This window comes from Delphinapterus leucas, chromosome 19 (assembly GCF_059928025.1).
Source record: "Delphinapterus leucas isolate spDelLeu-1000000601 "Yukka" chromosome 19, BTC_Dleu_Yukka2, whole genome shotgun sequence".
NCBI lineage: Eukaryota > Metazoa > Chordata > Mammalia > Artiodactyla > Monodontidae > Delphinapterus > Delphinapterus leucas.
Genome location: NC_143147.1, coordinates 16,707,852 through 16,733,737, shown reverse-complemented (window position 1 = coordinate 16,733,737; position 25,886 = coordinate 16,707,852). Strand labels below are relative to the sequence as shown.

Below are 25,886 nucleotides of genomic sequence, written 5' to 3'. Positions count from 1 at the left end.
CGCCCAGCTGAGAGTGGGCAGACATGGGGATGGGTTGCAGGAGAAGGTGGGCCCTGTACTGTGGCACCCTCTCCTTTGCCAGGTGGAGTTTGTTACTGCAGACTAACCCCCTGTGACCACCTGTCTCATTACCAGATTTTATGGACGCTCTGCTTTTGCCAAACTCTGCCGGCAGAAACTGCATTAGCATGACCTTGGCTGGGCTGTGGGTGGTGGTGAGTATGGGCGGCAAGCGATGTCACCTGCACAGGGCAGCTGACTCAAAGGACACCAGTGCATTACTGGAAAGCAGGGCCCTCCACCCCCACTGCCAGGCTTGTGGTTCCAGGTGTTTCTTAAAAGACCTGTCCACCTGCATCAGGCCTGTTTCAGTCATGAGGGGATTGGGTCTGTGGCTGGGGAGCTGGCCGAAGCCCAGGCAAAGGCTGCTGGGATGGGGTGAGGGCAGGGAACTCAGGATGGGGCAGCTGCCTCTGGAAGAAGCCAGGATGTCCCTGGCTGCCGCCGTAGGGGTAGTAAGAGGATTAGGTGTCAGTCCCTAACCCAGCCCGGAACTAACACCCTCCTCCACTAACAGCCCCCTCCCCCGCACTCACAGCACCCTGGCCTGCCCCCGTCGGAGCTTGCCAAACTCAGAATAACCCCGGGGACCAGACCGTGGGATGGCAGGGACTCTGCTCAGCGCCCTGCTCCTATTGCAGCTGCTCGGTATGGACCAGGGTCGGGGGGAGTGGTCGGACACACACACAGGATACTGACATAAAGGGACAGGACAAAGACAGACTGAGATGTAGACGGAGACACGATATTTGGTCCCCAGGCACATCACTGGTTTGGGAGACAGTCACGGAAAAATACACAGCCTCAGACAGAGACAGAGAAGCAGAGCCATGCATATCCAGAGGCAGAGAGGAGAGGCTCCTTAGCCTCTCTGTTTCCAGTGACCCCACTGCTTGGCCCCACCCCCAGGCAGAGGTGAAGGGAAGAACGAGGAGCTGCGTCTTTACCACCACCTCTTTGACAACTATGACCCAGGACGCCGACCAGTGCAGAAGCCTGAGGACACTGTCACCATCACCCTCAAAGTCACCCTGACCAACCTCATCTCACTGGTAAGATACCCCCACCGTCACCCCAAGCGCCATCTCTGAGCCTAAAGTCCCACTTCTGGTCCCAACCGCTGAGCTCTATTCTAAAGCTGGCTTCCATCATCCTAATCTCCCATCCGCAGAATGAGAAAGAGGAGACCCTCACCACCAGCGTCTGGATTGGAATCGTGAGTGGAGTCTGGGGAACAGAGTGAGGTCTTGTCCAGGGGACCCTTTTCTCCCAAACTCCTCTTGGGCACCAAGGCACACGTCCTTCCGTCCCCCTCCCCTTCCCCCACCCTTAGGACTGGCATGATTACCGACTCAACTACAGCAAGGGCGATTTTGGGGGCATAGAAACCCTGCGGGTCCCTTCAGAACTCGTATGGCTGCCAGAGATTGTGCTGGAAAACAAGTGAGGATGGGGCCAGACTGGAGGGAAGCTGAGGCCTGGGGGGCTGGGCTGGACTTGGTTGGGGCAGGGTGCTTGGAGGGAGAGGGGGCCACAGATCTGCGCAAACCCTTGGTTTCCCGGAGCCCACAGTATCGACGGCCAGTTCGGTGTGGCCTATGAAGCCAACGTGCTGGTCTCGGAGGGCGGCTACGTGAGCTGGCTGCCCCCGGCCATCTACCGAAGTATCTGCGCCGTGGAGGTCACCTACTTCCCTTTCGACTGGCAGAACTGCTCTCTTGTTTTCCGGTGGGAAGCGGCCCGGACCTTTGTGGAATTACGGGGGCAGGGGGTGGGGCCAGGTGTGTGAGGGGGGACTTCTAATCCGGGGCGGGGCTTTGTGCTGGAGGTGGAGCTAGACATTCGAATGGGGTAAGGCCGCCCTAGCGGGTTAGAAGTAGGTGTAGAAACCCAGGTGTGGGGTCGAGGCCTGGGTTGCCGGGTGGAGCTTAATTCCCCTGCCAGATCCTTGCTTCTAGGGCGGGGCCTGAGGCTGAGGCCCGAGTCCCAGCCTCTATGGTGGGGGGTCCGGGCCCCGGCTCCGCAGCTCGCAGACGTACAATGCAGAAGAGGTGGAGCTCGTCTTTGCTGTGGACGACGAGGGTGACACCATCAGCAACATAGATATCGACACTGAGGCCTATACTGGTGAGGCCCCCTCCTGCTCCAAAAAACTCGCTTCTAGATGGGTCCAGAGAGGGGACTTGCAGAGTGGGGCTGCCCCAAACCATCGATGCTGGGATTGACTTGGCAACCCTGCTTTAACTTGACCCTTTCCTGAAATCATTCTTGATCGTAGGACTAGTCCAGCTTTCTCGCTTGTGGTGGTTCCCTAACCTCTCTGGGAATGCCCCTTTCTGACCAGCCCAAGCAATCCAGACCACCTGCCCCACCCACCCTTGTCCAGACGGTTTGCATCCTCTCCTCGCCTGGAGTTGCAGGCCCCCCGCGGTCAGATGAGGGGACGGAGAGCAGAGCAGCGCGCCCCACCTCCGAGAGCCAGCTGACCGCGCCTCCCGTCCCGCAGAGAACGGGGAGTGGGCCATCGACTTCTGCCCCGGGGTGATCCGCCGCCACGACGGTGGCTCTAATGATGGTCCAGGGGACACTGAAGTCATCTACACGCTCATCATTCGCCGGAAGCCGCTCTTCTACGTTATTAACATCATCGTGCCTTGCGTGCTCATCTCGGGCCTAGTACTGCTCGCCTATTTCCTGCCGGCACAGGGTATGGAGTCGCCCAGACCCCAAACCCGGGCTCCCTCCTGGGGGGCGGGGCCTGCTCTCACCAGGTACTCCCTCCAGCCGGCGGCCAGAAATGCACCGTCTCCATCAACGTCCTGCTCGCCCAGACCGTCTTCTTGTTCCTAATTGCCCAGAAAATCCCAGAGACATCTCTGAGCGTGCCGCTGCTGGGCAGGTGGGGGCAGAGTGGATCCCGGCGGTGCCTGCGTGGGGCGTGGCCAGTGTGAAGGGCAGAGCCAGATGAGCATGGGGTGGAGCCAAGGGGCTCGTTGGGAGGGCCCAAACCTAATGACTCTGGGAGAAGCCTCAGCTGCCTCATCCCCGCCTGGGCTTTATTTAGATGCGGGGTGGGGCTGGGATGGTGGTGGCTTTTCCGGTCCCCCGTCCTCCGTAATGCTGCTGGACGCCACCTGGAGGTCTCCGGAGTATCTCTGTTGGGGGCGGGCCGGCTTAGTGCCCACCCAGCCCCGCCGCCCCGGCCCCCACCTCTCCCCTCATCTTTAACTCACCGGTTCCCCGGGGGTGCCGAGGCCCAGGTGCCGTCGCCGCTGTTGCAGGAATGAGGCGGATCCCTGCAGACCTCGTCCACACAGGCATAGCCGCGCTCCCTGGAGCAGAAGCCGGGCGCTCGCGCCTGCCGCAGACCCCGCTTGCCGAGCCCCCTGCCCCGCGGCCTGGGCTGCCCGGGCCAGAGCTCTACCCGGATCCCCGGCGTCTAGTCGCCGCACCTCCTGCTGCACCCACAGGGCTGAGATCTGCAGCGGGGGTGCAGGAGTTGGCGGGGGTGCAGAGGTCCCTGCTCCTGCCGCTCGATCCCCCTTCCCCGCCCCTCCTCAGCACTCCCGGCACCCCATCTCTAACGAGGTGGCCCCGAAGTTCACTACGCTGGCCGTGGATTCTCTTAGCACCAGCCCCAGGGTGGGCTTCGGGGCGGGCGGCTTCTCTGGCTCTCGCGGCTCCAGGGACTTCGGCTCTCTGAACCGCTGCTCCAGATATTCACGGGCCGCGGCCACAAGTTCCAGGGAAGAGAGAAGTGGGGGCTGGAGGGCCGCCTGGAAAAGCACAGGGACTGTGGGGTCATAGGTCAGAGGTAATGGGGGGACGCTGGAAACCTTCCTAGAGCGTTTCAAGGTGCCACCCTTGGGGGTGGAGGGTGGGTATCGGCGTAGGCGCACCTCCGTGGAGCTGTGGAAGTGGCAGACCCACAGCAGGGTTTCCAGGGAGCTGGGGGTCCCCTTCATGGTTGCCACCGGCGGTGCGAGGGGGGAGAAGGGCGGGGGGGACGCGTCTGGCCCCGCAGAGGAGCAGCACCTAAGGGGCATAACTCCACCCCTTGCGGAGAGGTGCGTTTGTGAGGTTAGAGGACTAGTGGCCCCCTCTGTGGCTCAGGGGAAGTGGGGAGGCTGCGACGTCACGAACTCCGGGCTCCTCAGGTACCTCATTTTCGTCATGGTGGTTGCCACGCTCATTGTCATGAATTGTGTCATCGTGCTCAACGTGTCTTGTCGGACGCCCACCACTCACGCCATGTCCCCGCGGCTGCGCCACGTAAGCACCGGGTGGAGGGGGCGCCGGGCGGGAGGCGGGGCTTCGAGCTAACCTCCCGGCCGCACCCCCCCACCCCAGGTCTTACTGGAGCTGCTGCCCCAACTCCTGGGCTCGGGCGCACGCCCCGAGGTCTCCCGGGCCGCCTCGCCCCCAAGGCGGGCGTCGTCCTTGGGCCTACTGCTCCGCGCGGAGGAGCTGATACTGAAAAAGCCGCGGAGTGAGCTCATGTTTGAGGGGCAGAGGCACCGGCACAGGACCTGGACTGGTGAGCAGTGGTCCGAGCGGGCCAATGGGGGCACCTGCAGTGGGAGAGGATCCTAATCACCCCCCACCCCCCGGGGTCGCTCCCACCAGCTGCCCTCTGCCAGAGCCTGGGCGCCGCCGCCCCCGAGATCCGCTGCTGTGTGGATGCCGTGAACTTCGTGGCCGAGAGCACGCGAGACCAGGAGGCCACCGGCGAGGTGGGGCAGGAGCCGGAGAGGCTGGGTGGGGAGCTGCTGGGGGCCTCCGCTCTCCCTGACTCGTGCACCAGGCTCCTGCTGCTTTTAGGGACTCAGCTTTGCCCGCCCCTTCCCCAGGAGGTGTCCGACTGGGTGCGCATGGGGAAGGTCCTCGACAACATCTGCTTCTGGGCCGCTCTGGTGCTCTTCCTTGTTGGCTCCAGCCTCATCTTCCTCGGGGCCTACTTCAACCAAGTGCCCGAACTGCCCTACCCGCCCTGTATGTAGCTGTGAGCCTGCAGCCACGGTGACGAACGTTCCCACCCATCTCCAGGAGGAAACCTGAAAAACAAGCTGCTCCCACTGCTTTATTGCGATCCTTTCGTACTGCCAATGATAAATCTGTATTCAGCCTCGCAAGAGTCGTATGTGCTCACGTGTGGAGGTCTGGCCACCGGGCAGACAGCAGCCGGAGTTGGCAGATGGTTCAGGAAGGCTCTTGCATGTCAACCCTCCAGAAGGCAAGAACCGTCCTCAATTCATTCTTCCCGACCTCCCAGTTTTTCTTGGGTCCCAGCTCCCTGGGACCCTGTAGCCCTGTGAGCCTCTAAGAGATCTTTATCCATTTGTTGCCAAACAGTGAGCGACCCCGCCCCATGCAGGACTTGCATATAGAGAGGCTTGAGCCAGGCGCCTTCATGGCCCGGCCAGGCTGGAGTGGGTGGAAACCAAATGGCCCCTGTGCAGGGCCCCACAGGTTTAAGCCTGAGGATGCCCTCACCCTCCCTCAGTTGTTTCCTCTAGGTTTTCTTGGCCCAGCAGTGCCCATCCACCCCCTCTCCACCAAGGCTCACTGACTGCAGATTCCACACCACCGTGCCCCCTTCATCCCAGCAATGCTGGTGGGCCCTGGCTAGTACCTGGGCTGCTGAGAGAAAACAGAATAACGTAAGGCCTGAAAGGGTGGGAGCTGGCTGAATGGTCTTTATTAACAAACGGAGATCTCCAAGGCCACTACATTGAGGAGTGGTGGGGGCAGGGAGGGGCCGGGGCTACTTGCTGCTCACACTATATACAGATGCAAGCAAGGGGCTGTGGAGGGTGAGAGCTCCCTGCTCCCTCCCTCCACCAGGGAAGGGCAGAGGCTACAAGAGACGGGTTGGAAAGGGGCAAATGTTTTGGCTGGCGGGGTCCCCCCTCCAGTCCCTGGGGTTTGGGGGGAGGGGAATCATTAAAGTGCTTTCAGAAAATGAGGAAATGGTCCCTGCCCCTGGAGTGGCTGGTGACCCCCCTAAAACCTAGGGCCCAGTGACCCCCCCCAGGGTCTGGTACATTCAAGGGGGGAGCCGGCTCCCCTGACGTGCAAATAAAGGGGCCCAGGGCCCTGCCGAGTCAGCAGCAGTGGGGTATGGGGTCCAAGCCCCAAGCACTCTCCTCTTAAGTGGAGAAGGGGGGGGCTAGGCCCACTCAATTCCTGGTAAGGGGAAGCTGTGCCTCTCCCCAGAAGTTGGGACAGGCACAGTTTTGGGGAGAGAACATGTTGGGGAAGAGGATGGTCACGTGATCACAAAAGCATCAGGGGTCAGAGGTCACGTTCCCAGCAGGCTCCAGTGAATCAAACCAGTAAAAGCAAAGCCCAGGGAGGGAAAAGAAGGGCGGCCCGGGAAGTCTGGGTGTGGGGGGGGGGGGAGAGCTGGTCCACGAGGGACAGCCCCGTCCAGGGCCCCATCACCAGTTCATGATGCAGTTACGGTTCAGGGTCATGAAGTAAACTTGGCTGCTGCCCCCGGAGCGGACTGAGGCAAAAAACACCTGGGTGGAGTAGGAACAGAAGTCACCAGGGATGCCCGGGGTGGGGGGGGGGGAGCGTTTCAGTTAACCAGGAGCAGGGGAGAGAGAGACTGCAGAGCGGAGTCCCTCAGAGTGCCCCCCAGCCCCTCCGAAAGGCGGGGACACTCAGGGAAGTTGGCAGCAGGCCGACCTCCCGGATGAAGGAACCTGGAGAGTTCTCAGAGAGGGAAGACGAGGGAAGGGCAAGCTGTGACCACACAGTGCGCTCCCTGGAGGCCTCCTTCCAGGAAGACCCAGAACCACCCCTCCCCCAGCTCTGCCCAGGGGCCCAGGTCCTGGGGGCCCCACCCAGTGCAGGAGCCCGGGCCCCTTGTCATTCCCACCTTGTCATTCCGCTCACAAAGGAACTTGAGCCTCTGGGCTCGTTTGTGCATGAAGACCCCGTCTAGGTGGCCCGTCTCCACGGAGCGGATCTCAATGGCTTTCTCACCCCAGCCCATGATCTGGTTGGAGCAGATATAGGCTGGCGGGGGAAGGGAGTGGAGGGGCAGTGAGTGGGCTGCAGCCCAGCTCGGTCGGGGACACAGGCTTGGAGGGTGGGCACCTCACTCACCCACAGAGGTGGGCATCTCTCCCCACTGCAGCACCACGTCCTTAATGATCCGCCCATACGTGTTGACGTAGACGCCCTCATCCTCATAGCACAGCAGCATCTCCATGCCATCCGTGTTGGGGAGGAAGATGATGGCGTGGGGCGTGATCTGGCTCTGTATCTGGGAGGAGAAGGTGGGCTGGAGGCCCCAAGTCTGGGGCACAGACTGGTGGCCCCAGTCTGTCCGCAGCCCTGCCAAGCTTACGTGCACAGGGATGTAGATGTCATAGCTGTTCCCCGAGTCGACATCCACAGCGTGGAAGCCGGCGCTGGAGCCATAGATGACCTTGAGCCTCTGTCCCTCCTCTACCGTCAGGTCCACCAGCAAAGGGCGGTGTGGGAGGTCAGCAAAGGACTATGGAAGACAGAAGAGCTTAGGGGACGTGGGTGGAGGAGCCAGACCTCGAAACAGTGTTGGGGGCTGAGGCTGGGGTTACCTTGAAAGCCATGAACTTGTGGTAGGGTTTGGGGGCCCAAGCATACACCTCCACAGAGTTCTTCAGGGCAATGACCAGGAATTTGATGCGTTCATATTTCACTGGGGGCAGGAAAGAAGAGGGATGCAGGAACTTCCCTTCTTGGGCTGCAGCCCCTCCCACAGGTCTGTCTGTACCCCCAACTGTGTGCCCCCCATCTCTGGCTACAAGGCTTTCTTAGCCAAGGCCCCTGTTTCTTTCTCTTCTCATAAACAAAGGTGCCCTGGCCACTGTGTCGTGACCTCCTCACCAACACGGTAGTGCCCGCAGCCCTCCATGTCCCCCACAGTGGTCCAGCCCTGCTTCTTCTCCACTTCTGGGTCATTGTGCAGGATCTTGTTCCGGAGCCAGGACAAATAATATACCCGCAGTTTGTTCCTTTTCCCTGAGGGACAGACACACACACACCCCTCTCATCGGAGGTCCAGCTTCTGCCTCCCTGCCGTCCTTTGGGTGCGAACCACGAGGGGTGAGAAAGTGCGGCCCCACCTTCTAGCTCCTGGACCAAGGCTGCCCTCCTCCCAGACTGAAGGTGGTGACGGAGGGCCCAGAGACTGAGCCCTCCTCCCGGCCCTGCCCTCCACACACACCTGAGATGGTGATGAGCAAGTTGAGTCCCTCCAGCACATCCATTTGCTGGAAGCGTCGCCGCCCAATGAGTCCATACACCTTGCCCTGCCCACTTCGGTCCAGCAACATCAGCCCGTTCTCCGTGCCCACCAGCAGGTTGACCCCTGCAATAGGAGCCCTTGGGCAGATCAGAGGCAGAGCCAGGCCCTCGCCTGACCAGGAGCATGGGGGCACACCAGGCCCCTCCTTTCCTTCCCAGTCCTGGCTTACCCCAAAGGGCCGCACAGAGGATCTCGGAATTGAACCGCTTCTTGTACTTCCGAATCTCGGGGGTTTCGCTGTGGGCCCGGGTGTTGGTGGGGTTCACGTTGACCACAGAGCCTTTCCTCACGTCATACTGCAGCTGATCGAGCCGACTGCCCTCTCCACCCACCAGGGCTGCCAGAAGGATAAGAGGAACGGGCAGTAGGCTGCAGCCCTCTCACCCCGTCTCTCTTTACTCCACACCCCAGGATACTCAGAATGAAAGGGAAAGACTGGAGAATGGAGAAGGCACCTGGAGGAGTTTAAACAGGGCCAGGAGGACTGGCAAAGGCCTCGTTCTGTCATGCGAGTCCCTGAGCCACCATTGGGCATTTTTTCTCTTGGGTCAAGGGGGCCCCTTGGTGCCAGGGCAGGTTCAGGCCACAGGGGAGGCCGTGACCGCTTTGTGAAGCCCAGTCATCAGAGGCCCACCCATGGCCATCTCCAGATCGCTCGTCTCACCTGTGATGGGGATGGTGTCCCCACTGCCTCCAGGCTGGTAGATCCCCAGGTCCACAAACATCGTGAACGAGCTCTTGCCAGGGGCCTTTACCAGCCCACGAGACTGGTACTGCGGGGTGGGGGCGGCAGTGAGGCAGACACACCAGACCCCAGCCCTTGCCCTCCCCCTCCTGTTGTAACCTGGCCAACCAGCTCCCCAGGGCTCCACCCTGCTGACCACAGCGCCCCCAGCACCCCTGGGTCTCCTGCCCACGGCCAGTGATCTCTTCTCGCCCTGTGGAGCCACCTTCACTGACTTACATCACTGCCTCCATCCTTCAAGGGGGGGCTTTGACCTTTGCTGCTCTCGGTGGGTGAGTGGCTGGGCTGGACCACATCTGGCAGGTTTGTGTAACCGTTGCTATCAGCATGCAGCAGGCTTCGCTCCTCTTCAGGGGTCTAAAGGAACAGAGAGAAGGGGTCCAGTGCTGGGGCCAAGGAGGTGCACGGCAGGCTGGGGAAGAACGGGGGGGGCCCACTCACACGCTGGACCACCATGGTGCCACCCCCATAGGGGGTCTGGGTCCCAGCTATCTCCTCCACGTCATGGACCACCATGGTGCTGACGCTGTCTGTGTCTCCATCGCTGCTGTGGGAGAGAGGAAGGTCAGGAGGCCCTCCAGGCCCTGCCTGCCACCCAAGTGCCACCCGAATGCCACAGGGAGCAGACGAGAGCCGGAGGACTGGCGCCTTCAGTGTCTGTTGGAACACGACGCACTCAGCCCTCACCCAGCAGCCCTTGCCCCCTGCCCAGCACTCGGGGAGGGCTGGCTGCACAGAGGCACCTGAAGAGGCCCCCCCCCCCGACTGACAGGACAGTGAGAGAGAGCTGGGGACACCAGCCCCCAGCCCTGTACCCCATTCTCTAGGGAAGGGGAGGAAGAACTGACCAGCAGTGATAGCCGGGGACCCTCCTCTGGGAAAAGGGAACCACCTTCCCTCAAGCTGGCTGCAACTCCCCCGCCCCCAGGATGCCCCATACCGGCCCCCAGGGGTATCTCTGCTCCCCTCCGACGGTTCGCCGTTGCTCTCCTCCTCGTCGTCCTCGCTGCTCTCCACCTCCTCGCTGGACGACGAGTAGTCCATGGCCTTCTTGGGAGGCCGGGGGGCCTCGTCTAGGGTCCGCTCTTTCAGCAACACAAAATCCTGCAGGGGAGGAGCTGCGTGAGGGGAGAGGCGGTGGTACGAAGGAGGCCAGAGAAGGGCAGGGTAACAGGAGGGGCTCCCGCCGGCAGGCCCCTGCTCACTAACCTCACCAATGGCTCGCTTATAGCTCTGGGAGGGGCCGTGGGGGAAGAAGGGCAGCCAGGAAGAGGCAGGAGAGAGGTTAAGAAAGGTTAGTGACTGAAACGCGCCCCCGTTAGCCCACAGACCCTCCAGTCACAGATTAATGAAGGCCCTGACCCTGGAACCCAGCTTCTGGGGCTCAAGAGGCTCCACGTCGGCCCCAAAGCCCCAAACTGGGAGAAGGCAGGGCCGGAGGTGCCACCCGATGACTTACTGCGGGCCGGCCTGGCCGCGAGCGGTGGTCATCGGGCTTGGCTTTGCTCCCAGGGGAGAGCACGGGGGAGCTGTCCAGTTTGGAGGCTAGAGGTGGCGGGGTGGGGGAAGGGAGGTCACTGACACCTGCACAGGGGGTGGCCTCAAGCCCAGCCCGCTCCCCACCCCACCCCCACCCAGTCGGGAGCAGCCGAAGGCAGGGTCCACCCTGATGGAGGCTGCCCGTGAGGCCCGTGCACGTACCTCCCACCCGGTTCCGCTCCAGTGAGCCAGCCTGGGGGAGGTGCCCGTGAGAGGCGGGGAGGACGCTGTCCGAGCGCTCCCAGCCAGGGTCGCTCCTCCTGAGGTCAGGGTTACTGTGGGAGGGGCAGAGGCAGGGTCAGGGAGACGGGGTGTCTCCGCCTGGGAAGGCTGAGCTGCACCGCAGAGGGAGCCATCACCAGGAGAAAGCAGGTGGCAGAAGTGGGGGTGGGAGTGAGTAGTTGGGGGACAACTCCATTACCTACAAGCGTTGGGCGGGCCAGGGGGCTGAGCAGGGGGCCCTGGAGGCTTGGGGTTGCCCCGCTCTGCCCGCCTTTGCAGATAGATTTGCCAGGCGGAGTTGCTGCGAGGTCTGTGGAGGGAGCACAGGGGTGCCGGGGGCGGGGGCAGGGAGGGGGCTGAGGTGACTGGGTCGGGGCTTGCCCACTCCTAGGCGGGTAACCTGGCAAACTCCCCTCTGCCCCCCACGCCGCTCCCTGGGCTGCCGCCTGCCCGCACCCAGGGGTTACCTGGCACGGACAGCCTGGGCTGGCCGGGACCCTCCAGCCCCACTGGTGTTAAGGGCAGTGGCGATAGATGAGGTCCTCTGAGGCACCTGAGGAGAGAAGAAAGGAGTCAGTGCTCTGTGCTGGGCGCCTGGCGGACACTTGTCCTCATGGAGACGCTGGAAGGGGCCCTCCCCACCTTTACGGAGAAGCAGACTGAGGTCGGGGAAGCTAATGAATTTGTCTAAGGTCGCGAAGCTGAGAAACAGCAGAGCTGGGATCTGACCCAGAAAGTCTGGCCCCTGGCGCTCCCCAGACACCCTGGGCACTCTTCCACTCCCATATGCACCACGGAATCACCGGGACACACTCAGGTGGCGGCCCGCCCACCAGACATCAGGGTAACGCCTGCGGGACGCGCCGTGCTAGACGCCTCGCCCTTCTGTTCCCTTCCAACCCCGAACCCATGTCTACCTCGCCTGCCGCCCGCTCGCCCTCCGTTCCCCTCCCATACTATTTCTCTGCCCTTTTGCGGCTCAGCAGGGCTGTCCTTACCTTGGGAGGGGCCTCATTATCAGGCCGGACCCAGGCTGGGGGGTTCGGGCTGGGGCCAGGCCCTTCGGAAGTGGGGTCTGAGTTCTGGCGGACGACGCCTCCTCGGGCACTAGGCGTGGCAGTGGGTGTGGGCACGGCGGGGTCGGGGTCGTGTGAGGCTGGGAAGGCAGCCAGGTTTCGGGTGGGCTGGTCCTGCAGGGACTGGGATCGGGGTACAGGCGCTGCATATGGCTTCAGTGGGACCCGGTGTGCCACCAGGCTCTGCGGGGAGAGACCAGGGAGGGTGGGCTGCCTGCTCTGTGGCACGTCCCCACCTGGGAGCTGGGGCTTGGGCTGGGAGGAAGGGGCAAATCAAGCCTCTGGCTTCCAATTATCCATTGAAAGGGGCTCCTAGAGCCCAAGAACAGGTAAGACACAGAAACAGATGTGTGCAGCCGCCTGTCTCTGCCCACGCATCCTGAGGTCTGTGATCCCTGGCTAAGGGCCTGTGCGTGTGTGTACACGAGATGTAGCTGCGTCTGCGTGTTAAGACAGGAACAGGGAGAGACTCACCTTGTGTGGTCCCTCCTGGGGCTCCACCGGCCTCTGCATAGGAGGAGTTTGGGAAAGGGGTCCTGGGGGCCCAGGGGAGGCCTGGGGGACGGGGGGCTCAGGCCCTGTGCTGCCTGGCCTGGTCTTGGCCAAGGGAGAGTTCTGCAGCTTGTTCATCCTCGTTCTCTCTTCTACCTGTGATGCAAGAGGATACCAAGCAAGACAACTTTTGTCCTGTTCTCAAAACCGAGGTCCAGACCTCTCCAGCCCTCCACCTGCACTGCATGTCCCTTTCCCCTTCCCAGCGCCCGCCTGTGTGGAAGGACCATGCTTGCAGCTATCAGGCCCCAGGCGGATGGAGTCTCAGGCGGCAAAGGAGGCAAGGAGTACCTCTCGGGCCCAGGCCGGTTTGTCGGCAGGGTTAATGCCCCGACCGTAGTGGTACAGGGGCTTCCTGTCCCCGGGCAGGACCTGCTGCTGTTGCTGCTGCAGGGACTTGAGGTAGGCGTGCTCCTGCTGCAGCTGCCTCTGCAGGCGCTCCGACTGCCGCTGCTCCTCCAGCTGCTTCCTCTTGTATTCCTGGGCCCAAGGGTAGGGAGAGAGGGCTCAGCAGGGTGTGGCCCCGGAAGCTAGAGCACGCATGCCCTTCCTTTTCTCCAACTGCCTAGAGAGGCGATGTCTTCCCTCGATGCTGGGGTGAATCCCTTCCCCTGAAGGGTTCCCATCCCATTCCAGCAGAGACACTGAATACGCATCTTCCCGGAGGAAGCTGGGGACCCCGTTACCAGCAGTAGGGCCTGTTCCTGGAGCAGCTGTTGCTGAAGGATCTCGAGCTGTCGCTGCTCCTCCTCTAGCCTGTGACGGATATACTCCTGGGGGGGTGGGGTGGGGGGCAAAGGGCAGGGAAAGAGGGAGAGGCAGAGGGGGGCGGCGGCGGCAGCGGAGGAGTGGGCGGACAGGGTCAGGGGGTGAGGATGAGGAGGAGGTAGAGTAATAGAGAGGCCGGGTTGGGGGTGGGATGAGCCCCGCAGAGAGCAGGGAATGAGGAGGAAGCCAGGGTGCAGGCCCCACGAGGGAAGGTGCAGGGGGCAGGGGGCAGGGGTGGGGCAAAGAGATGGGAATGAAGGCACAGAGACAGGAGGAGGGCAGGGAGCCAGGGTGGGGGGTTGAAGGGTGGGAGAGAACAGAGAGAAAGAGTGAAGCTGGAAAAGATAGGAGGAATCTCGGGGTAGGGGGAGAAGGGGAAGGGGGCTGGGGAGCAGGGGAGGCAGGCAGCGGGAACGGGGGTGGGGGGTGGGGGTGTCCGGTGTGCGCTGGGGGCGTGCGCTGGGGGCGCTGTACCTGCTCCCGCTCGGCCTGCCGCCTCTCCTCCTCCCGCCGCAGGGCCTGCATGTCCTCGCGCCGCCGCTGCTGCTCCTTCTCCTGCAGCTTCCGCTGCTCCCGCTCCCGCCGCTGTTGCTGTGGGGGTAGAGCCGTGAGGCCTTAAGGGCTGCACCAGACACGGGGACAGCACAGCCCCAGAAGGCGGACCCACCCTGGCCCACTTCTGGAAAGCGGATCCCTACTGGACAGTGCGGGCTGGTCTCCATCTCACTGGGGATGGAGGTGAGAGAGTGTGGCTTCAACTTGTTTCTACAAACCTACCTACCCTCACGTAAGCGCCCACGGGGGGCTTGGCTTGCGAGAAACTTCTAAGGTGGCTGTGGGCTTCAGGTTACAGCCGCTGAGAGGTTGACTACTGCCCTTGGGTGGGCCGAACTGCATAAAACTGTCTGCTATCCACTCCTCCACCAAACAAACAGAACCTAAAGTCAACAACAACCTCCCCGCCCCCCAGCCCCACTCCTGGCCTCTCAAATCTCGGCCCAAAAGCCCAAAGGGAGTGGGCCGTAGTGCTAGCCCTCAGCCACCAGAGGGCACCAGGGGCCCATGCACAGAGAAGCAACTTCGGGACCTGGCCGGCAACCTTAAGTGAATGTGACCTGGGCTGCATCACTACTAGCCCAGGTCACATTCACTTAATAACTTTCACAATCTTTCTGCTTAAAAAAAAGAAAGAAAGAAAGGGAAGGGAAAGAAAGAAAGAAAGCACAAGCCCTAAGGATCCAGCAGGCCTGCTTCATGAAACACCTTGGTAGACACAATTTTTGGTTACTCTGCTACCTGAATACAGTATTTATTAAGAAGAATTTTTACTAGGTTTTCCTGCAAATCATTCTTTTGTTCAACAAAGATAGGGGCCCACTTTGGGGAGTAGTACATGGGCAATGTGGATGCTTCCATCTATCTCCTATTGCTTAACTTTTAAATTAAGTTCAGCTCTCCATGAACTTTGGAATCATGTAATTGTTTCAACAAAAAACCCATCATTTAAGGCAAAATTTTAACCAATCTGTACACCTCTTCTTCCCCCACCATGACCCCTCCCAAATAAATACATTTAAATATATATGCATACAGATACAAAGTATTTTTTAAGTTGGTGATTTAAAAAACTGCCCCTATTTAAAAATGAGATTCTCAAAAATAAATAAGATTCCCTATAAATTAAAATGAATTTCTCCCACCCACCTCCAATTAGTGCGATTGACAAGCCTGTACAAAGCAAATTTAAGCCCAAACAACCAAAAGTAAAAGGAGGGTCTTTAGAAGGATCTTCTTCATGTTCAAAGGGAGCAGCTGCTAGAGAGACCGATGCCCAGGGCACTGAAGTGTTAGTACACAGACCCCCAGCTCCCCGGGACTGAAGGTAAAGGAGCAGACAAACCCGGACTGGAGGTTTACGGGCAGAAACAAGGAGGGGGGACAGTGTGGCTATTCAGAAAAATCTCTGCTCTGAAGGGACGCTGATGGCACAACCACCCACGTAGGGCTGGCGGGTACGCCTAACAGAGGACAGAGCCCTCCTATACGAATCTGAGAGCAAGAGGCTGGGAAGGCCCCACCCACTCCCTCTTTTCCCTGCTGTCCTAGGCGGACCAGGGGTAGGACCAGTAACCTGGTCAGGAGGCCCTTCCGGGAGGACCCCGCCCCCTCAACACCCTCCGCCCCTCAGGTGCCCCGCCCCCTCAACACCCTCCGCCCCTCAGGTGCCCCGCCCCCTCAACACCCTCCGCCCCTCAGGTGCCCCGCCCCTCAACACCCTCTGCCCCTCAAGTGCTCCGCCCCCTCAACACCCTCCGCCCCTCAAGTGCCCCGCCCCCTCAACGCCCCCACCCCACCCACCTCCTCCACCCGCCGCCGCTCTTCCTTCTGCTCCTCTATGCGCCGCTGCCGCTGGTGCAGCAGGTGCTTGATGTGCGCCTCTGGGTCTCGCTGTTGCTGCTGCTGCAGCTGCTGCTGCTGCTTTAAAGCCTCAGAGTTGCTCTTGTTCTCCTGCTGGAGCCGGAGGAATTCCCGGCGGAGGGTCGACTCCCCCGGCACATTCATGATGGAGCTGGGTCAGGACCGCACACGGAGGATCGGGGTCAGAACCCACCCTCACCCCTGGGAGCCCTAAATGGGCGCTTCACCCGACCAGGCCAGACGGTCTGCCTCTAGTCACTCCCGGGTGACCTGCCCTCCCTCTGCCCCCTTTCAGGCCCTGATTCCTTTAACATCCCAGCCTGCAGCCCTGAATCCGCCTCGCACACCTCTTGCTCATTCGTTCGTTCCATTCCATCTAGCACCCAGGGATTCCATCTTATGGGTCTACCTGTCTGTGCCCACCACCCCCAGACTGAGTCCCCAGGCCAAGGACCACTGTTGCCCCCGCAGACGGTAAGCGATGGTCCCCAACCTCCGCCTGCCAAGCCCACCTTGGCTCTCCTTCCTCTCCATGGCTGTCGTCTTCCTCTTCGCTGCCACTATACTCATATTCTGTCTCCTCTGCAGGGGGGGAGATCACTGCTGTTTCTTCACCCAGTGCCCCAGACCCCACCCTGGGCTAGGGAAACCTTAGGTGGGGATAACCAATAAGGTCTGTCTGGATGGCCACGCTCCTGGGTCCCCACCCGCCTCCTTGGAGCAACGGGGTGATGGTGGGTCGCAGGTTTGGGCCTGGACGCAGATGCGGGATTAGACCCCACCATGGGCAGGATGTGGTGGGAGGTGTACATGCACTCACACATGCACGTGCTCAGCATGAGCCCTCATGTGGAAGGCGGACTTAAATTAGGTGGTGACAGAGGAAAAAGCCCTCTGGGGTTGGAAGTTTGGGAAAGGAGATCTCTTTGGACAGGGAGAGCTGGGGCTGGAAGGGGGCCTGAAGGGGAGCCAGGAGGAGCCAGGGCTGGTGAAGAGGAGCAGGGGCTGTGTGTGTCCCAGACCCGCCACCTCCCTCTGCCCACTGACCTTTCTCGCCTCGTTTCTTCCGGGATCGGTCAATGTGGTCCTTGAGCTGGATGCGGACCTGCCGCTCGGTGGGCTGGTCGCGGATGAACGGGAACTTGAGCAGCTGCTCCGTCGGTGGGCGGCTCAGGTAAGTCTTGATGAGACACGTGTCAATGAAGTCGATGAACTTCTTAGACCTGGAAACGATGGTGGCTCACACTGGGAGGGCCCCCTCGGAAGGGGGGTGATTCCAGGAGGAAGGGGGGAATCCACCCTGACTTCCCTCCTGTCTCCCCCGTATCCCAACACCAGGCTCCTGGCTCCCCAGCTGCAGTGCCGCCCCTGCCCGCCCCCTCTTCTCTGGTGCAGACCCAAGCCTGGGTGCAGGGGGTGAGGTGGAGGCCTTGTCCGAGGGCCTCCTTCCTAGACGCCAACCCCGCAGAGACCTACCATTTCTTGGACTTGAGCCTGGGTGGCGGGTTCCGGGGGATGAGGAAGAGGGCTCGCATGGGGTGCATGTCACACAGAGCTGGCGCACGGAAGAGACGCAATCAGCCCCTCCCGCCCGGCCAAGAGCCTGCAGTCCTTCTCGCCACAGGCCTCCCGCGACCCACCTCCTCCCTATAGCTCTTTCTGGGCCCTCCCTTCTCTCCCAGCCTCTGCACTTACGGGGGGCTCCCTCTGCCATCTCGATGGCTGTGATTCCTAAAGACCAAATGTCACTCTGTGGAGGCAAGAGAAGAGGGACAAGTGAACGTTCCCGACCACTCTTCCTGGTCCACGCCCTTCCTGAGGCCCCTGTGCTCCAACCTGCGCTGTCCTCCAACTCCCCCAACCTTCCCATCCGTACTTTCCTGACCACAAAACGTTCCTCAACCTCTCACTGCTAACACGACCCTAGGTCGTCATTTTGCTCCCCAACCTGCTCAAGCTCCCCCTATTTTTCAATCCACCCACTGCCCCCACACCTCCTTCCTGCCTTTGGCTGCCTCCACGCGCCTACTCTCTGCTCCGTACCCTGTAATCGTAGGTGGCATCAGGGTTCTCATCGCAAGCGATGACCTCGGGGGCCATCCAGTAGGGGGTCCCGATGAAAGTGTTCCGCCTGCCCACGGTGCGGTCCAGCTGCGCGCTCACCCCGAAATCCACTGGGAGGACAGAGGGAGAGGCTGTGATGGAGCACCACGTCTGCTCCCTCGTCTGTGCTGGCGTCCGCGAGTCCTACCTGGCCACTCCCGGCCATCTCTTCACCCCATCAACATCCCAAAGACCCTGACTTAGTCTTCCTGCGTCTGGGGGAAAAACCAAGGTGAAAGGACCAAGGGACAGCATTCCAGGCGGAAGGAGCCAAACAATCCCATCTCCCCAGAGGGGCCTGCACAGCACCTGGGACCTAACAGGGAGCAGGAAAAACAAGTTCTCGGGTGATTTTCAGCAGAAGGAGAGAAGCAAACCTCCCAGCCCATGGGTAGTTGGACTTGGGCCACCGGAGGGAAGGAATAATGGGGCCCATTCCGTGCTGGAGGTCAGAGGGCGTCGGCGTACCTAGCTTGACCTCGGCGTTCTCCGTCAGCAGCACATTCTGCCCCTTGATGTCTCGGTGGATCACCTTGTGGGCGTGGAGATGGGCCAGACCCTGGGGCAGGAGAGGGGGAAGGAGCCTTGGTGTTAGAGAACAAGGATGTGAGCCGAGGGGAGGGGGAGGCATCAGTCTGGGCTGGGCTGGGCTGGGCTGAGGGAGCTGCCCCTCTCCACCCAGGGGCCCAAGTACAGGATGAACTTTGCGGGGAGCTTCCTCAGAGTGGTGGCTCTGGGGAATCCAGCTGCCGGGTTGCACGTGGAGAAGGGGCAGTGCTGGGAAACAGGCGCCCATTTCCTCTGAGTGTTCTCCAAGGTTGGCCCTCAGCCTCCACCCCCACCGGCATCAGGCCCTCTGCCCCTCCAAGAGGGCACAGTTCCATCTCCTTCCCCGTGCGTGCGGGGAGGGTCCACGTCCAGGGAGACACTCCACAGGGGCTGGCCCAGGAGGAGGAGGCGGGGAGGGCCCTGGCACTCACCCGGAGAATCTCCCTGCAGATGTAGGCGATACAGTCCTCCTTCAGGGCGTTCCCTTTCGTGTTCTTCACCAGGTCTGTCACAGAACCAGCACCACAGAACTCCATCACCAGCTATGGTCCCAGGGAGGCACCGGAAGGAAAAGCATCTGTCAAGCAAGGCCTCCTTCCCCTGCCAGGCCCCTGGAGGAGGACTGGAGTCCTTGGGGCCAGGACTGGTATGAGCTGGAGAGCAGGGGCCGTGAGACCCCTCATAAAGGCTACAGAACTTGCTGAGATTAGGGAAGAAAGGGGAAGGGGACACATCTGGGAAAGACAAGGTAGGTGGGCTGAGGGAGATGGTCTGGGTCCTGAGTAGGAGCCCAAGGAATCCCTAAAATTGTAGACAAAATGATGTGGGTTTGTGCATTTTCCTTGGGGAAGGGTCCGAAGCTTTCATCAGATCCTCACTGGGATCCATAAACCCCAAACGGTTAAGAACCACTCCTCTGGAGCAGGGGTCGGCAGTCTATGGCCAGGAAGCTAAGCATGGTTTTTACATTTTTAAATGGTTGGAATAAAAAAAAAAATTAAAGAAAGGGGACTTCCCTGGTGGTCCAGTGGTTAACATTCCATGCTTCTACTGCAGGAGGCGCGAGTCTGATCCCTGGTCAGGGAACTAAGATCCCACATGCCATGGCCAAAAAAATTTTTTTAATTTTTAAAAATATCAAAGGAAGAATCAGATGAAATTCAAACCTTAGTGTCTTACATAAAGATCTCTGGGAATCCAGTGACACTCCTGTTCCCATGCATGCATTATCTATGGCTGAGGTGAGGAGTTGTTGGAAACTTTATGACCCACAGAGCCCCAGATATTTACTAGCTGGCCCTTCACAGAAAAAGTTGGCCAATCCCTGACCAAGAGAGAAGAAAGGGGCTAAGAGTCAGAAGTCCCCAGGTCTGCTAGAGACAAAACAGTGCATGGGGCTACCACAGAACTGCAGGAGGGAACCTGGGAGACTTCGGCAGAAACTCCGCAAACAGGCAGGGCCGAGGCAGGGAGATGAGAAGAGCTCCCGGCTGGTCTCCTCTAGGGACCCAGAGGCAGCAGCCAAAAAAGTCCCAGGGGATCAGTATGCCTGTCCAAATGTTTTCACTGTACATTTTCTAAAAGCCGCATCTAACGCAAAAAAAAAAATGTTGGCTGGGATACATACATTTGTGTGCACACTAGAGGTAATTTGCATACGGCCCGCAACTGGGGCCTCCAACTCCCACAGCAGAGCACAGGGGGAGGAGGGGAGGATGGTGTCCATCAGGTCCACAGCGGGGCACCTGGTCACTAGCGCTCAGCTTCTAGCCCTCAATGATCACCCACTACACACTACCTGACGTGTTACTCACCTTTCTGTGTGTGTGTGTGTGTGTGTGTCTGTCTGTCTCCCAAAAAAAAGACTAAGTGCCTTGGAGGAAGGGACCACAACTCCTGACTATCTGTGCAGGGTACATAGAGGGTGCTCAATAAGTACTTGTCTGGCAACTGCTGGGAGGGGGGACCTGGCATGAGCTCCAGCCCCCCAGCCATGGCTGTGCTCCCTTCTGCCCTCTCCTCTGTGCTGGGCTGAGCACCAGAAAGGGTGAGGCTGGGGAATCAGCTGGCACCAGTGCCCAGGCTAGGGAGGGCGACAACTCTTAGGAATGTTCTTGGCCAGGAGAGAATTTGGGGGAGGCCCAAAAGAGCTACAGCAAGCTGTGGCTGAGTAATCGTCCACAAAGTCTTGTGCACTGCCAGGAGGGGTTCGGGTCTTGCCAACACCCACAAATATTTTGATGTGTTGCTTTCCCAGGAGCTGTGCACAAAGGCAGGAGAATGGACGGACTAACTGGGGGAGGGGTAGGTGGGCAGGCCAGGGACGCGTCTCACCCAGAGCTGGTCGTCGTTCCCAGGGGGGCTCTTCTTGATGAAGGCCCCGTAGTAGGTGGCAATGTTGCGGTGGTGAGAGTATTTTTTCAACATGTTGATCTCCTGCTTGATCTCTTCCTCCTCATCCTAGGTGAATCCGGGGAGGTGAGCCCTGAGAGTCCCTCCCAGCCCCCTTCTCAATGCTCTGACCCTCCCTCTGCCCCACACAGCTCCCTACCTCCGTGACATCCATGACCTTGATGGCAGCCAGCTGCCCGGTCTTGACATGCCGACCCTGCAGGACAGAGAGCCAGGCATGGAGGGATCAGGGTCTATGCTCAGGAAGGGCTTAATATGGGAGAGGCCACAACTTTTGGCTGTCTTCTGTCTTACAAAGTGCCCCTCACGGTGGCTAGACACCTCAGTTTATGGGTTGGTCATAGACAGAGGGCTACAGGAAAACCACCGAGGCTGGATTCCAAGTGCTACGCTGGATAAAGATGAAGGGTCTCCTCCCCTGAAATGCTCAAGAGGGATGAGTGAGAGACCCTTGTGCTCTGCTCCAGGCACTCCGGCTTAGACGTCCCAGTTTGAAAGTTAGAATGGGGAGTAAAAGATACCTCTCCATCCTCAGACGGAGCTGGAGGGAGCTGGGGGACGAGGCTGGGAGGGCTTTGCCTCTCCAGCATCTTCTATGCAAGACAAACTGCGGGTGCTTTCCTGATCCATCCCCTCTGGTCAGGAGGCCTTTCCCAGAATCACCACCCCCACAAGGCTTTTTATTATTGTCCACAGGAAAGAATAGAGCTGAGATTTTAGGGAACTCGGAGAAACACAGAAGGGCTGACTGACATGTCAATGCCATCACCAGTGCTAATGGGAAGAGACTTCTTCTAGAGTGTGTCCCTGCCATCCCCCCCGCCGCCCCCCATCCTTCCGAAATTCCTAGCAGGAACCATCTCAGGCTTGGGTATGAAAGTCCAAGGCTTCCTGGGAAAGAGTGGGGTGGGGGTATTGCCAGCCATGGATTATTTTTATCCTCAGCAGTCTTTCACGACCCCAAGCCCAGAGAAGCGGTAGAACACAGAGCTGCTATTTCCATGGCAACAACTAGGCAAGAGATGGGGGGATGGGGGGGGCGCCTGCTTCCCAAAGCTTACAGGGAAGAAGGGTAAGAGACAGGCAGGTGGTCCCAGTGACCCAGGAAACGCAGGCCCCTGAGATGCAGAGGAGACTTGTGAAAAGACCGAGCATTGTATCTGGAGACAAGGCAGCCAGGTACGTGCTCTGGGGCAGCACCTGCCTTGAACATCTCTCTGCTGCAACTGCCTCCCCCAGTCAAGTGTGACCAGTGGTCAGACCACGTGAAAGGGCTGGGCTGGCCAGGCTAAAAGCCACAATCAGTGGTCAAGGAAATGCCACTTCTGTGGGGGGAGAGGTGGCCTCAAAAGCAGAGGGCCTGAGCTCGGGCTCCAGCCCTGCAGCAGGCCACTCAGGGGAGCTCAAGAAAGCTGTTTACCCTCTGCAGGTTACCCACTAGGTCCCACCAACCCTGAGTCGTGCGGTCCCAGGAGAAGCCAAAACTGCACCTCTGAGCAACACACACGTCCCCAGACCCCTCCCCCCGCTCCGTGTCCCTGTCCCATACCCCACCCAGCTCCAGACTTCCTGCCACACCCAGGACTAGTTCTAAACTCAGGCAGAGCCCAGCCAAAACACCCCACTTCTTGCTGCTTCCTTCCCTCGTGACGTTTATCCCTCTCCTCTCCCTCCCTCCCTGGCCTTCCCCCGCCCTTTGCCAGGGCCCCCCGCCCCCCTCAAATCTCCAGGAAGGGGCCCACTCCAGAGGAGGCCCATGGGGGTGGGCCCCGCTGCTGCACACAGAGCCTCACCTTGTACACCTGCCCGTAGGTTCCATTGCCGACCACCTCCACCAGCTCAAAGATTCCAGCAGGGTCCTGGGGGGGGGGGGGGAGGGAGGAAGAGTAAGGCGCCAGCACCTCAGAACAGGGCCATGTAGCGAGAAACACGGAAGAGCTATTCAACCAGGAGACGAGGGTGAACACGACTACGTGGGGCTGCAGGGGGGCCTGGCGGCCAGGTGCCCTCTTCCTGGGCTGGGCCAGAGTTCATGTTCTAGGGGAAAAGTCAGAAGGAGGGGAGAGAAAACGGAAGTCAGAGCCCCTCTGGCTATCCAGACATGCTGCTGCTTCCACACTCAGTGACAAACTGAGAGCCTGTAGCCTTGTCTGCACCAGGGGGATACCTGAGTACCCACCTCTGGGCTGGGGTCAACTTCAAACGAGGCGATGCCCATAAAATGCTTAAGACGGTGCCTGGCACAAGCTATTTCATTTTAGTTTTTATTATTTAGTTAGTTAGTTTTGGCTGCATTGGGTCTTCCTTGCTGCGCGTGGGCTTTCTCTAGTGCGGTGAGCAGGGGCTACTCTTCCTTGCGGTGCACGGGCTTCTCAGTGTTGTGGCTTCTCTTGTTGTGGAGTACAGGCTCTAGGCACCCGGGCTCAGCAGTTGTGGCTCGTGGGCTCTAGAGCGCAGGCTCAGTAGTTGTGGCGCACGGGCTTAGTTGCTCCGCGGCATGTGGGATCTTCCCGGACCAGGGCTCGAACCCGTGTCCCCTGCATTGGCAGGTGGATTCTTAACCACTGCGCCACCAGGGAGGGCCCTCTGCTTCTTAATAGCAGCACAATCTTCACCAAAGTCCACCTCTGCAGCCTCTTCTTCTCCCTCCCTTCCTTCTCCACCTCACACTCACCCTGTCCTTTCTCCCTTCAAGATGCCCATTTGTCTCCTCCTCTCCACTCCTGAAGGTGCCACCCCAGACCCATCCCTTCACTCCTCCTTCCCGGAGCGCCCGCCTCGCCATCCTGCCTTCTGCTGCTGCTGCCAGAAACAGCACTTTCCTGATCTTACTCCTCTGCCCAGAACGGGCATGGCCCCCCGCTGCTCACGGAAGGGAGTCCCAGCACCTAAGCCGGGTATTTGAAGTTGCCCCATCATTAACCAACCGATAAATATTGCCTGAGTGAGTGTCTATATCGGCCCTGCACTGGGCTGAGCCCTAATCAGGGGAGACTTGTCAGGTGACTTTACCTTCTTTCATTTACCCATTAAATATTTATTGTGCACTGACTGCGTCACAAGTCCTCAATTAGGCACAATGGGGATCTCAGTGGTATATGAGAACCATGGATGGTCCCTCAAGGGCCTTATGATTTTACAGACAGGCCAAGCACCCCAACACGGACATGTTGCGGTTTATGATTACACGCCATGAGAGAAATCGACGGCACTCAAGTCTGGAGTAGAGGCAAGAGCGCTGGAGAGTGACTTTCTAGCGGGAACGGAGCTGTGTGTCTCCGAGCAAGTATTTAACTGTCTGGGGCCTCATCTTCCTCACACAACTGAGAGGAAGCTGGACTGGGTAAGAAGTCTGCTCTACAGTTTCTGGGGACAGAATTAAATTCAGAGTGGGAAATCTCAGGCAGGCTCCCTGGAAGAGGTGGTATCTGAATGGTGACAAGAACTGAAGAGTGGGGAAGGCCAGGCCCTGCTAAGGGACAGTAGTTTGGGTTTGGATGTTGAGTGTGAGATGTTAGGGGATGCACAGAAGTAAATGTCTAACAGGCAGCTAGAAACAAGGGTCTGGAGATAAAGATTTAGAGGACGTTTGTGAGTGTGAGACATGGTATCCAGGGTGAGTGCACAGGGAAAGAGGACTAGAAGGGCCAAGGCCAGCCTCTGAGGAAGGGCCACGTGCTGCACACTGGCGAACAGAACAGACACCAGAGGGGAGGCGGTCAAAGAGGACTGAGAGAAATGCCACTGGCCTTCGCACTGGGGGAGCCACTGGGCATCCCTGTGGAAACTGCAGCTGTGAGAGCAGAAGGCAGACAGCGGGGGCTGGGGAGGCAGGGTGATGAGGAAGTGAAGGCTCTGGGTGCAGCACCCTCTCTGGAGAAGTCTTACTTTGGGAGGAAGGGGGAAAAGCAGAGGAGGCAGCAGGTCAGACACCAGGGTTTGCAAAATAGGGAGGACCTCTCATGCGTATGGAAGGGAAGAAGACAAGAAGACAGGAGACTGATAATGCCTGACGAACTGATTCTTTAAATGATATGCGTGTGTGCGTGTGTATGTATGTATGTATTAGTATGTAAACTGTATCTTCCACTGGATTACAGCAATGAGGAAATACAACAGTGCCTATTTCTCCCTGACGTACATACCCAAGGATTCAGAATGCCCAGAAATGAGTAATACCACAGTTCAAATACGATTTATGCCATTGATCTGGCTTTAAATGTGGGCCCTTCCAATGTCTGCCTGTTCTTCTGCCTGGCCACCCTCTTCGATGATGATCTGGAAGAGGCACCCCCAGAGGGAGGTGCTCTGCTCCTGGGAAGCCACCAGGCGGTCCTGGTCGCCTCTGCACACAGGCACAGCTCTGTAGCGATGTTACTGTAGGCCTTCTCCAGCTCTTTCCCTTGGCGCTCAGACTCTTTGTTCTCAGCAGCCTGCTTCTTGTCCAGCCAGCTGCTGGGAGGTGGAAAGGGATGGGGACAAGGGTGCGGGTAACTAATGAAGGAGGGAGAGAGAAGGACAGGAAGAGATGAGACGTGAAGGGACACTGGTCCCTGCCTGAGATTCCCACTCTGAATTTAATTCTGTCCCCTGAAACTGCAGAGCAGACTTTTTATCCAGTCCAGCTTCCTCTCAGTTGTGTGAGGAAAATGAGGCCCCAGACAGTTAAGGACAGGAAGAGATGAGACGTGAAGGGACACTGGTCTGTTGAGGTCAAAGAGGAAGGAAGAAGGGGGAACTCCGTGAATACCCAATGACCTTGACTTAAATGATTATGTTGGAGGGAAGATCTTCTGCTAAGTAGGAGTGTGGGGCTTGAGGAATGAGGTGGAAAAGCTTGGAACAGATGCTACACAGGGCCCTTTAGGATATGTAAGAATCCTAGGATCCTACTCCAGAGATTCTGAGTTAGCACCGTAGGTCTGGCGTGAGAAGCAGGAATCTGTATGTTTAACAGATCCCCTGGGTGATTCCAAGGCAGAGGGTCAATGGACCCATTCAGAGAGACCGTGCTGCTTTAGGGAGTTAATAACAGGTGAATGGAAGGTACAGGACTGTCGGTGAGCAGCAGAGATCTGAGTGGAGTCACAGGGCTGGAGTGCTACAGCTCTCCTACAACAGCTCTGTGGCAGCTCCGTCT

The 25,886-nt window shown here is 59.3% G+C and overlaps 3 protein-coding genes across 13 annotated transcripts in view; 1 reads left to right on the top strand and 2 right to left on the bottom strand.

Moving 5' to 3' along the window:
• Positions 1-662: 662 nt before the first annotated feature.
• CHRNE (cholinergic receptor nicotinic epsilon subunit) lies at positions 663-5,834 on the top strand. Its single transcript, XM_089900143.1, has 12 exons — positions 663-708; positions 970-1,112; positions 1,232-1,276; positions 1,394-1,503; positions 1,633-1,790; positions 2,062-2,187; positions 2,567-2,767; positions 2,845-2,959; positions 4,218-4,332; positions 4,411-4,597; positions 4,687-4,793; positions 4,911-5,834. Exons 1-12 carry the CDS (start codon positions 663-665, stop codon positions 5,058-5,060), a joined length of 1,503 nt encoding a protein of 500 aa, XP_089756269.1. The 3' UTR covers positions 5,061-5,834.
• Positions 2,039-4,154, bottom strand: C19H17orf107 (chromosome 19 C17orf107 homolog). The gene is made up of 4 exons (XM_089900554.1): positions 3,632-4,154; positions 3,294-3,532; positions 2,437-3,215; positions 2,039-2,127 (listed from the first exon to the last, which is right to left on the bottom strand). The coding sequence occupies exons 1-3, from the start codon at positions 4,104-4,106 to the stop codon at positions 3,117-3,119; spliced, it is 813 nt and encodes a 270-aa protein (XP_089756680.1). The 5' UTR covers positions 4,107-4,154; the 3' UTR covers positions 2,039-2,127; positions 2,437-3,116.
• The window catches only part of MINK1 (misshapen like kinase 1), a 47,843-nt gene continuing 27,693 nt past the window's right edge, over positions 5,737-25,886 (bottom strand). Inside the window, exons 2-34 of one of the 11 annotated variants that reach the window (XM_089900491.1) lie at positions 22,540-22,605; positions 20,886-20,942; positions 20,669-20,794; positions 18,766-18,876; positions 18,254-18,344; positions 17,726-17,856; positions 17,378-17,432; positions 17,159-17,237; positions 16,730-16,905; positions 16,195-16,264; positions 15,623-15,833; positions 13,739-13,855; positions 13,183-13,269; positions 12,788-12,976; positions 12,419-12,592; positions 11,867-12,127; positions 11,336-11,421; positions 11,068-11,178; positions 10,809-10,921; positions 10,567-10,652; positions 10,317-10,340; positions 10,048-10,211; positions 9,549-9,654; positions 9,327-9,464; positions 9,027-9,135; positions 8,532-8,699; positions 8,282-8,425; positions 7,942-8,076; positions 7,653-7,753; positions 7,421-7,570; positions 7,177-7,336; positions 6,947-7,086; positions 5,737-6,584 (exon numbers count right to left, since the gene is read on the bottom strand). In XM_089900491.1, the coding sequence (XP_089756617.1) occupies positions 6,501-6,584; positions 6,947-7,086; positions 7,177-7,336; positions 7,421-7,570; positions 7,653-7,753; positions 7,942-8,076; positions 8,282-8,425; positions 8,532-8,699; positions 9,027-9,135; positions 9,327-9,464; positions 9,549-9,654; positions 10,048-10,211; positions 10,317-10,340; positions 10,567-10,652; positions 10,809-10,921; positions 11,068-11,178; positions 11,336-11,421; positions 11,867-12,127; positions 12,419-12,592; positions 12,788-12,976; positions 13,183-13,269; positions 13,739-13,855; positions 15,623-15,833; positions 16,195-16,264; positions 16,730-16,905; positions 17,159-17,237; positions 17,378-17,432; positions 17,726-17,856; positions 18,254-18,344; positions 18,766-18,876; positions 20,669-20,794; positions 20,886-20,942; positions 22,540-22,605 (4,020 nt within the window). In that variant the 3' untranslated portion in view covers positions 5,737-6,500. Of the gene's footprint in view, positions 6,585-6,946; positions 7,087-7,176; positions 7,337-7,420; positions 7,571-7,652; positions 7,754-7,941; positions 8,077-8,281; positions 8,426-8,531; positions 8,700-9,026; positions 9,136-9,326; positions 9,465-9,548; positions 9,655-10,047; positions 10,212-10,316; positions 10,341-10,566; positions 10,653-10,808; positions 10,922-11,067; positions 11,179-11,335; positions 11,422-11,866; positions 12,128-12,418; positions 12,593-12,787; positions 12,977-13,182; positions 13,270-13,738; positions 13,856-15,622; positions 15,834-16,194; positions 16,265-16,729; positions 16,906-17,158; positions 17,238-17,377; positions 17,433-17,725; positions 17,857-18,253; positions 18,345-18,765; positions 18,877-20,668; positions 20,795-20,885; positions 20,943-22,539; positions 22,606-25,886 lie in introns of those variants that run through there. The other 10 variants (XM_089900487.1, XM_089900490.1, XM_089900492.1 and 7 more) reach the window with 10 other exon arrangements.